Genomic DNA, 9,371 nt, shown 5'->3' with positions numbered 1-9,371 from the left:
ATTTTTGAAAAGAAGTATTGAAAAAGGGGCATTTTTGTGAGTCTCCCGCTAATTTCTCCTAATTTTGTTATTATTGAATATATTGTTAAATAAAGTATAATTCGTATGATGCTAAAAAAATATTAATCAAGCTAATTCTTTGTTTATGTTGAGTATTTGGTGGTAAACAAAATGTGTGTATGTCATTATTGAGAAGTTTGTAGTTATACTTTGAACATCCACACATAATCGCAAATTAAAGCATATATGTCTCTATATGCATTTATAGATGTAGGTGTGTCATTATTTGATAGGTGTATGCTTTTATTATCTTTAATGCGTGTGTGGTATGCTGAGAAACTGATGCTATCAAATGAGGGATTCAATCTTCACAAAACAAAGAAAGTCAGCTTCTTTCATTTAAGACTAAAAAAAAAAGTAGAATAAAATGAGATGAGATTGTTTGTTTGACAAAATAATTATAATGAGATGAGATTAATTAGCTTGTGTGTGGTCAAGAAGACACTAACTATATCTCCAATCTTTATTAACGAAGAAAAAAAAGAAGTGTAGTTCAATAATTTAATAATTTTATACGCATAAATATTCAGATCAAGTGACAAAGATACAATCAGTCTGTGAAGTAGTTTCGTTAATAATTAAGAAAGTACAAAGTGCAACAATATTAAGAAGCTAATTATATGGATATAATAAAACATCATTATATATGGATTACTAATCCAACAATATTAAGAATTGCTAATTGATCATTTAGGGATTGTGGTCTTGAGTGTAGATGTAATCAGTGTGAGCAACTAAAGTTCTTCGTATCAAGAAGCATTCTTCTTCTCCAACACCTTCACAGTTTCCCTCCCCTTGTTCCATTTTCTGCACATAAGAAAAAAAAATATGCCCACGTTACTAAATTGTTAATCTCGATTCTCGATTATAATTCCTTTTCTTTTAGGGAAATCAGATAATCTTGAGCTGAAACCAGAGTGGTCTTTCATTTTTAGGAGAATTGTATAGCTTTGTTATTTAAAGCATTTTCGATCATATTTCTTTATTCACTATATATAGAGCAAATATATGAACACATAAACACCATGAGAATGAGGTTTAAGACCTTGACGGAGATATCTTCAGGATAAACGGAGGTCGGAGTGAGCCGGGCTGATGCGTATGTTAGCGTGGAGCAGAGAAGAAGAGCGATGATGAAGAAGAAAGTTGTGAAATTAGCCATTCTTTAGTATGACTTCGTATGATACAATTCTTGCTATAACTGTGAAACAGAGATCAAATATATTTAGAGAGGTATTAATAAAGATAAAGAGGAAGATATGAGGGATTTAAGTTATGTAATTGAGGCGTATTTATAAAGAAAACATGAGATGAGATAAAAGTTTCTGCAGAAACGTGAGCCATATAATCTTGAGTTTGAGTAAATGAACGTCATGAAACCATTACTATACCGAACACGCACATGTATATTATTATTTATAAAATTCTCTAATTGAGTTTTGTTTGTATATAAATAGTTAATGTCGACAAGAAAAAAAAATATCCAAAATGAGAGTGTTCTTGGTTGGTTAATCAGTCTCCTTTGGTGAAATTGATCAATATGGAGTCAACTACATTTTAACTTTTTCTACTTATATTTATATATCATGTTCATATAATAAAATTTTACCTTAATGTTGAAAAAAAAGTTGGTGACGGATGTATCCGTATACTGATTACTGAGATTCACCCAATTATTCTCACGTGAAGTTAACTGAAGAAAGTGTGAACTTTTATAACCAAAATATATACATTTTGTTTTCTCGATTCTATTGTTAAGTGAATATAATGAGGTCCATTAATTTCCTACGATAAAGTGGGATTCTAGGTGACTTTTTATGTTGTTCACTAATTTTTTTGTTTATAAATTAAATTTATGGTGAAGGAGATAGATAAAGTACTGTTTATATTTGACGTTTTCATCCATGTCTATAGTATTTCATCATATACACATGTTATAGTGTTATGAAATCATGTTCACTTTTTGAAAGATAGTTGATGTGATAATTAAGAAGGGTCCATCGCAATGAAAACAACATTCTGCAAAAAAAAAAAAAAGTCTGGTCAATAAAAGAGGAAAAAGGGCTTCCGCAAGCAAGATTCGTTTCAAACATGGAAATTATTTAGTTCTATCCGCACACGTACGGCATACTATATATTAGCCTTATTCAACAATTTCAATTGTTTTGTTTTGTATAATAATACTATGTATCTTGTAAATCAAGATCAAGATTAATCATCAGTGGACTATATAGGCCTTCATTTAACTTGGGCCTGTCTTCTACTCTATTATATGATTTAGGTTTTGGCCCATTTCATAACAGCTTGGGGTTTATTTTGTCAATTTTTTTTTTTTTGGGCAATTTTTTTTTTTGTCTAAATTCTTGTTATTCACTGTAATGTCACGAGCCACCTGGAATTTGGGAAGTTAAAATTAGTTTGAAATCATGAAAAATGTTGATACCGGGAAAGATTTATTCTTCCAACTATGTTTTTTCTTACAAATCCGGATCCAATTGGTCGAAAGAGAGTAAACAGGTCAGTAATTGATGAAATTTTAATATTTAAATTTAAAATTTGTAAGTTTTGTGACGAAATAATTTAAAATAAGAGGCTAAGTATAAAATTTGAAAATTCGATAACTTGATAATATATAGTCAAATATACACATTTTAAAGTTGGTGTGCACATGAATGCCTATAAAGTGGAAAGTGTTTTGTCATGCTTTTATTTTGAAAGTTTTGCATTTTGTGCAGCTTTGAACGCAGCTTTGCCGTTAAGAAAACTACCTTCAAGAATACTCTCTTTTTTTATTCAAGGATTTTTTTTGGTTTAATATTCCAAAATCACGCCTTTATATATACAAGCTAGTTAATATATAAATGTTTTGTTGTTATAAAATCAAGTCATAATACCTAATAACGTAAAATCCACTATATTTAACATGTGATTTCATATACTGGTTCCAAATATAATATATTATTTTGCATGTATTTGTTATATTATAATTTTATCATTCTGTCGGACTAAAGATTAAATCATGTGATTTCTTTTCTCAAAACTTGATATATACATAGAATTTCAAGAACCAGAACATATAGTCCGTCAAACTAAAAGTTTTTTGATATACCCGATCGGCTGATCTGGTAAGCCTCGGTAGAAACGCACCGGAGTGCTACAGAGTGGACTCACTACCACCCCGAAGGATGGGCTTACAAACTGCCTGAAACCGAGTTTAGAATGCTTTCCGACTAATGCCCGGGGGTAGCTGGATCGCCTGTTACCAGACTACCAGGTAAATTGCCTGGACTGAAGCCCAAGTCCAGACTTCCCAACAAAGTGTTGATAACAGCGAGGGAGGAAGATCGAACCCGAGTTCGAGGATTTCACCCTCAACTCCGAACTCGCCCTACCACTCGCCCACCACCTTGCGGACAATCAAACTAAAAGTTCTAAAAGCAACTTAAAGTTATCTTCAATTTACATTATAAAAAAAAGTTATAATGTTATCGAAATAGGAACAAACCACATGGCCGTCAATTTATAAAAGTGAATAAATTATTAGAGTATCGTTGAAGGCTATGAAGAGAGAAAAAAAAAAGCGAAGAAAAAGATTTAATAGTCTTATAATATCAATTTAGGAACGTTTAACAATTTAGTGAAGAAAAAAAAAATGAATCTCAGAACTAATTAGAGAGTTCATTCTTCAAAATATTTCGTATTGAAATCATATAAGATATATAGAGCCATGCATGAACATGAACATGAACATGATGCATCTTTCCTACGCGGTCGAATCCATGCAGACATCAACATATCCATAGGTAATGTTTGAAAAAAAAAATTGTGAAATGAAACTCTTCCTAGTCCATCAATATTTTTGTGTTAACAGATCATAAGATTCATACCCATAATATGATTACATAAAGAATTGGTACTTCAGCTTAAAAAATATAACAAAATATACTGATATCTTCCGTATAGAATTTTAAATTTTAAATCCAAGGTTTTTATTGGCACATTTGTCAATCAACTAGAAAATAAAAATGTTATTTTCCACTATGAAAAAGCTGTTATCCAAACCAAAGCAAAACTTGTTTTATCCGCTCATAAAAAAGATATTATTACTGGCAGATGGGTATTATTCATCATTTTCATATATTTATATCTCGAGCACTCATAAATCACTAATGTATATAGTCAGCTGAGTTAAGATTAAACAGTGTACTACAAAGTTAAAATGTTAATAAATTATATGATTAAATATTTGCGACTTTTATAAGTATTTTGGAGCCAAAGCCCATTTTTGGGATGATTAATATATATATATGTTAAAAAAAAAAAAAAAAAAAAAAGAATATTCGGAATAAAAAGTTACATGCGTAATGAGCCAGAAACACCTCCCCGACTTACCTTTTTAGCTACGTCTAATCCCGTAATGACACGTGTCCATATACCGTCGCTTACTTTAATTTTATTTTCTGAAACAATGAATACAAGACTTTCATAAGATAATGACGAAACTAACCTTCATGTATAGGCCCAAGAGCCCGTCCATAAATATGAACCTCCTACAATGCAATTCTTCCCTTTTCCCCTTCTACTCTCTCTTACGTCTACGTTTTGAGATAATTAAATTCTCTTTCGGTTTATATTTTGAGAAGCATTACTATGTCTACATTTTCTCCGGTTTTTTCATCTGAGCCGGTTTTTGCCAATCATGTACCGGCTTTGGAAACTGGATTCACCCCATGGGACGCATCCGATCTATTCTCCATCTTCAATTCACCGGTTAGTCCCATGGAAATGAATCCCGGTTTGGAAAAAACAAACCCAAGTCAAATTCAAAACCAAAGTTATTCCAATCCCGGTTTGAAAGATAAACCCTTGGACTGTACCGGCTCGAACGATGTCGATGAGCGGCGAAAGAAACGTAAATTATCAAACCGGAAATCAGCTCAGCGGTCGAGGATCAAGAAACAAAAACACCTAGAAGACGTGAGAATCGAACTTAACAAGCTCAAGATCGAGAACCGGGAACTAGAGAACCGGCTCCGACACGTTTTGTATCATTGTCAACGTGAACAGATGGAAAATGATAGTTTACGGTTGGAGCACCGTGTTCTCCACGAGAAACTGTTGAACTTACGACAAGCTTTGGTCATGCGCCAAATCCAACAGAGCTCAACGTGTGCTACGTGGTCATGTATTAATAGTACCGTTGTAACGGTCCTACAGAATCCATCGATAATATAAGAAATCACGTAATTTGAGATTTAAAAACATAATATGCATCGTTTTAGACCAAGACGTATCATGAGATACTAGGAGTTTAAAATATTAATTTTTTTGATAAAGTACTAGGAGTGTTTTCTACTTCTTTTGTAAACAAATTCCGAGAAGCAATAATTTTACTGATCATACGCTATAGTTTTATGAGGAAATCATAATATTTTGTTATACAAATCTTTCTCTTTTAATTTATTTTATTTTGTAGACGGGTTATCATATCGATAAGATAATCACTTGTCACTTAATTCGCCTCAGCTTTATATAAAAATCAGAATTCGTGGATCAGTTTGGTTCAAATACACCTCTGAAGATTGATTTCAAATGTTTAATTAAGTTTTCTAATTTTATCACATAATCAAATTTACTTTACTTTTGGAAAGTCACATATAAGTAAAATAGGTTGAGACAACGTCGTCATCCCTATCCTATTAGCTTTACTAAAGTTGTGAGTGCATATGTTTCATTTTTACTAGCCATAGCGATTCACATGCTTTATTAATGTGCAATGTATACAAGTTTTTTAATATGTGGATTTGTTTTCTTACAAAGTTAGGAGATCAAAGACAGCGATATATGGTTGGAAGACTTCATCGGTCTACTAGTCACGTTTTCATGTCTTGATTAGGCGCACATAGACCATTTGTTAAATCCTCCTTTTGAATCATTACACTTCAGCTAGCGTAAGTAACGTTATCACATCAACATGATCTTTGAGCATTAAAGTTGGACGTAAAAAGTTGACAAAAGGCACAATGGCTTCAGTAGATAAAAAATTACCGTCGTAAATAATTGTTAACAAGCATTTATTTGAGAGATTAACACTACAAAAAACAAGGTAGAAGGCGTCAGTTTTTTAACGTCATAAGGTAAACCGACGTTAAAAGTTTAAGTGGGAAGCAATATAACGTCGTTTTGATAACCGACATAAACTTTAATATTCTTAATTAATTATTGTAAAACTGTTGATCAATTAAATAGTTAAACTGTTCAGGTTTGTAACCCTAAACGCTTCGTCATTTCTTCTGCAAAATTCAGAATATGAGTGAACCGTCGAGTTCTCATCTGCTCATCGGAGCTTCTTCGTCAATTCGCACCTTCGTTTCCTTTGAAGTTCGAATTTTCTCTTTTCCGATTTAGATCGAAAGATGCGGAATCATATCTCAACTCGATCAAAGACGCCAAATCCTCTATTTTCTGCGTTCGATCGGGATCGAGATTGTTGGTATGTTTGATGTTTCTTATAATTTCGTTGTATTTTTGATTGAATTAGGTTGATTTTGACAAGAATTGTGAATCCAATTTAATGATACGTTTGAACTTTTGATTGAATTTTTGGATAGTGTCGTCGGCGGTGAATCTCAAATCTTGGCAGATTCAGTAGTTTGAGTTTTGAGATAGTTTTTGTTGAAATTTCAATCTGTTTCGATCTCTAAATTTTTGTTAGATTCTGGTCACATTCAATCTTTCTTCAAGGATCTGCAACTTACTTACGCTTTTCTTTGTTTTGAATTTGGTAAAGAGGATAGTACTAAACTTTAGGTTTCTACGAGGATTGGAAGATGCAGAGTACATTGACGCCCCTCCAAATCTAGAAGCTGTAAATAACAGAAGAGAAGCTTAGAAGAAAGGAGTAAGTTTTGTTTCTACATGAATATGCAGAAAAAAGTACTAATTTTTTCATTTCCTTAACATAGTGGTGCTAATAGCATATATTTCCTTCTTAATCTGTAGAATGATTTGCAAAAAGCAACTTGTAACTTTACTACTTTGATTGGCCAAGGAGCATTTGGACCTGTCTACAAAGCTCAAATGTCTACCAGTGAGACGGTAGCTGTGAAAGTTCTTGCCACTTATTCTACAGGCGAACAAAAGTTTCACACAAAAGTTCTTGTCACTAAATGAATTGTCAATGCAATGTTGAACTATTTGGTTTCTCTGTATCATATTTATTGAGTCGATGGTTTAGACTTCACTAATTGATGAGCCTTCGTGAAGATTTGCAACATACTAAAATGCTTTTTTGATACAGGCGAAAAACATGAACCACTGAACTGGGATTTGAGAGTATATATTGCATTACGCGGTCTAGAGTATCTTCGTGATGGGGTAATTTACTTTCTAAAACAATCCACCCTTTTAATGCATATCTAGAAAACACAACTTCAGAACCCATGTTCTATTCAATTCTTGCTAGAATGTTCCTCCTGTAATCAACAGAGATCAAATCTTCCCAACATTTTGTTGGATCAATCCATGAGAGCTCGGGTAAATATATCTGCATTCTCCTTGAAATCTCAGTCTATTAACCACCTCGAGTTCCTCATGTCATGGTGGATTATTCTTTACTTCAGGTTGTTGTCTTTGGACTATTTAGAGGAACATGCTGCTAACATCAGAGGAGCATTTGGTTATCTCGATCCCGAATACGTTTCCACAAGAACATATACCAAGCAAAGAGATGTTTATGGCTCCTGGGTTTTACTCTTTGAGCTTATAGCTGGAAGAAATCCTCAACAAGGTCTAATGGAATTTGTTGAGCTGGTAGATGTCATGTGTGTATGATTTATGTTTTGTAAGACAGAATTACAAAGTTACATTTTGTGTATAAAGATATGAATTTGATCAATGTAATGATTCATATGGATCAGCTTTTAGAAATTTTATCAAGTTACATTTACGTTATATCTTTATTATACTAGATTCTTAATAATAAATAATTAGTATAAATAGAAAATAAATGATGCGTATTTGCGTCGGTTGTTTAATTGACCCAAAGCTGAAGATTTAAAGTCGAAAGGAAACCGATGCTAATTGAAAAGAAACCGACGTTAATCTTTTGATGTTAAACATTGCGTCATTTCTTTAAGTGAAGCGAAAAAAGTTTACGTCGGCCAATGTTAAGTCGTTTTAAAAACTGACGGTAAAATATTAACGTCTGTTTAAAGCCGACGTTAAGTATTAAAACAAATGACGTTACAAGCCGTGTTTCTTGTAGTGTAAAGATAACTCATAGATGATATGCTGAGAAAAAGAGAGTAAACCGTAGTCTCAATCTCACAGCATCCCTTCCATATGTTCGATCTTTCGTATCGATTTAATGGAGTAATAGTTTGTAGGTTGATTACATATAACAATAAGAATTACTTAAAATGGATCAAATAAAGACAAATCTTTGGTAAATGATAAGTTGTAAGAAAGTCCAAAAGGTTCTAATAAGATGTCTTAATTAAATTCGTTAAGAAAGAAAAGCAAAAGTTAACTTTCAACAACAAATCTATATATCTCTCTTTTTATTTTCTTTTGAAACGAATCTTCCACATTTTGGGTTGCAATATCGTCCATCCAGCCAATCAAAGTGTCTCTTAATTCTAGTGTTTGGGAGAAAAATCAAGAAAAAACTAGCGAGAGAGCCTTCCACAGTTTCATTTCAGTTCTGGTGAACTAATAAAGGTCCACAAATACAGGCCCATTTATGTAGTGATAAGCCCATAAAAGTCCAATGAAACCCTAGCTCTAGACGACTAGAGTCACCGTCGGGTATATATATATATAGCCACTAAACACTTCTTCTCTACCTTGCAACTTACAAATTAAAAAGCTACGCCTCCTTTTATTCTTTTCTTTCATTTAGTTATTATTTCCGTTTTTTATTTTCTTTCTTGATTTATGTGATTTTATTTGCCAAACTTTGATCGGAGAAGAGAGCGATGATTATAAAAAACAAGATTAAAATTCTGATCTGCTCTATTACTGGGCATGATAGACTCATATACACCCATAGAATATGAGCTCTCTTCTCAATCATCTATTTTTGTTTCCAAATCTCTTTATCATTCACTAAGTTTGTTTGTTCCCTGAACCAATAAAGGGAGTCTGGATTAATTATACAACTTGTAATTTCATCAAATTAGTTTTGTAATTGATATCCGAAGAGTTTGAATTGTATTAATAACTTTAATCGTAATTATATATTAAAAAAAAATCGGAGCCAGCTCAGTCTGCGCAAAAGCCTCTGGGATTCTTTTTTTTTCTTTCTCTTT

At 32.5% G+C, this 9,371-nt stretch overlaps 2 protein-coding genes and 1 long non-coding RNA gene across 4 annotated transcripts; 2 read left to right on the top strand and 1 right to left on the bottom strand.

Annotated features, from left to right (window-relative positions):
- Positions 1 to 549: 549 nt before the first annotated feature.
- Positions 550 to 1,403, bottom strand: LOC9298644 (phytosulfokines 5). Its single transcript, XM_002862520.2, has 2 exons — positions 1,106 to 1,403; positions 550 to 867 (listed from the first exon to the last, which is right to left on the bottom strand). The coding sequence occupies exons 1-2, from the start codon at positions 1,220 to 1,222 to the stop codon at positions 751 to 753; spliced, it is 234 nt and encodes a 77-aa protein (XP_002862566.1). The 5' UTR covers positions 1,223 to 1,403; the 3' UTR covers positions 550 to 750.
- Positions 1,404 to 4,400: 2,997 nt separating this feature from the next.
- LOC9298643 (basic leucine zipper 4) lies at positions 4,401 to 5,365 on the top strand. Its single transcript, XM_002862522.2, has one exon. It carries the CDS (start codon positions 4,711 to 4,713, stop codon positions 5,293 to 5,295), a length of 585 nt encoding a protein of 194 aa, XP_002862568.1. The 5' UTR covers positions 4,401 to 4,710; the 3' UTR covers positions 5,296 to 5,365.
- A 958-nt stretch (positions 5,366 to 6,323) lies between these two features.
- LOC9298645 lies at positions 6,324 to 8,013 on the top strand. 2 transcript variants are annotated; one of them, XR_002329884.1, is made up of 6 exons: positions 6,324 to 6,553; positions 6,851 to 6,961; positions 7,063 to 7,158; positions 7,361 to 7,437; positions 7,526 to 7,596; positions 7,683 to 8,013. It is a non-coding gene; the product is annotated as an uncharacterized LOC9298645 (long non-coding RNA). The 2 variants fall into 2 exon arrangements; XR_002329883.1 differs by having other exon boundaries at positions 6,325 to 6,553; positions 7,063 to 7,215.
- Positions 8,014 to 9,371: the final 1,358 nt, after the last annotated feature.

The sequence above is a fragment of the Arabidopsis lyrata genome, assembly GCF_000004255.2.
Source record: "Arabidopsis lyrata subsp. lyrata unplaced genomic scaffold ARALYscaffold_334, whole genome shotgun sequence".
In the NCBI taxonomy this organism is placed as follows: domain Eukaryota; kingdom Viridiplantae; phylum Streptophyta; class Magnoliopsida; order Brassicales; family Brassicaceae; genus Arabidopsis; species Arabidopsis lyrata.
The sequence above is the reverse complement of the archived record's forward strand: the minus strand, read 5'-3'. Positions and strand labels throughout refer to the sequence as shown.

Excerpts from the sequence above, each read along its gene's own strand:
- LOC9298644 (XM_002862520.2), bottom strand. The coding sequence starts at position 1,222 with ATGGCTAATTTCACAACTTTCTTCTTCATCATCGCTCTTCTTCTCTGC. Across the intron at positions 868-1,105 it reads CTGAAGATATCTCCGTCAAG|AAAATGGAACAAGGGGAGGG; the intron begins GTCTTAAACCTC and ends TCTTATGTGCAG.
- LOC9298643 (XM_002862522.2), top strand. The coding sequence starts at position 4,711 with ATGTCTACATTTTCTCCGGTTTTTTCATCTGAGCCGGTTTTTGCCAAT.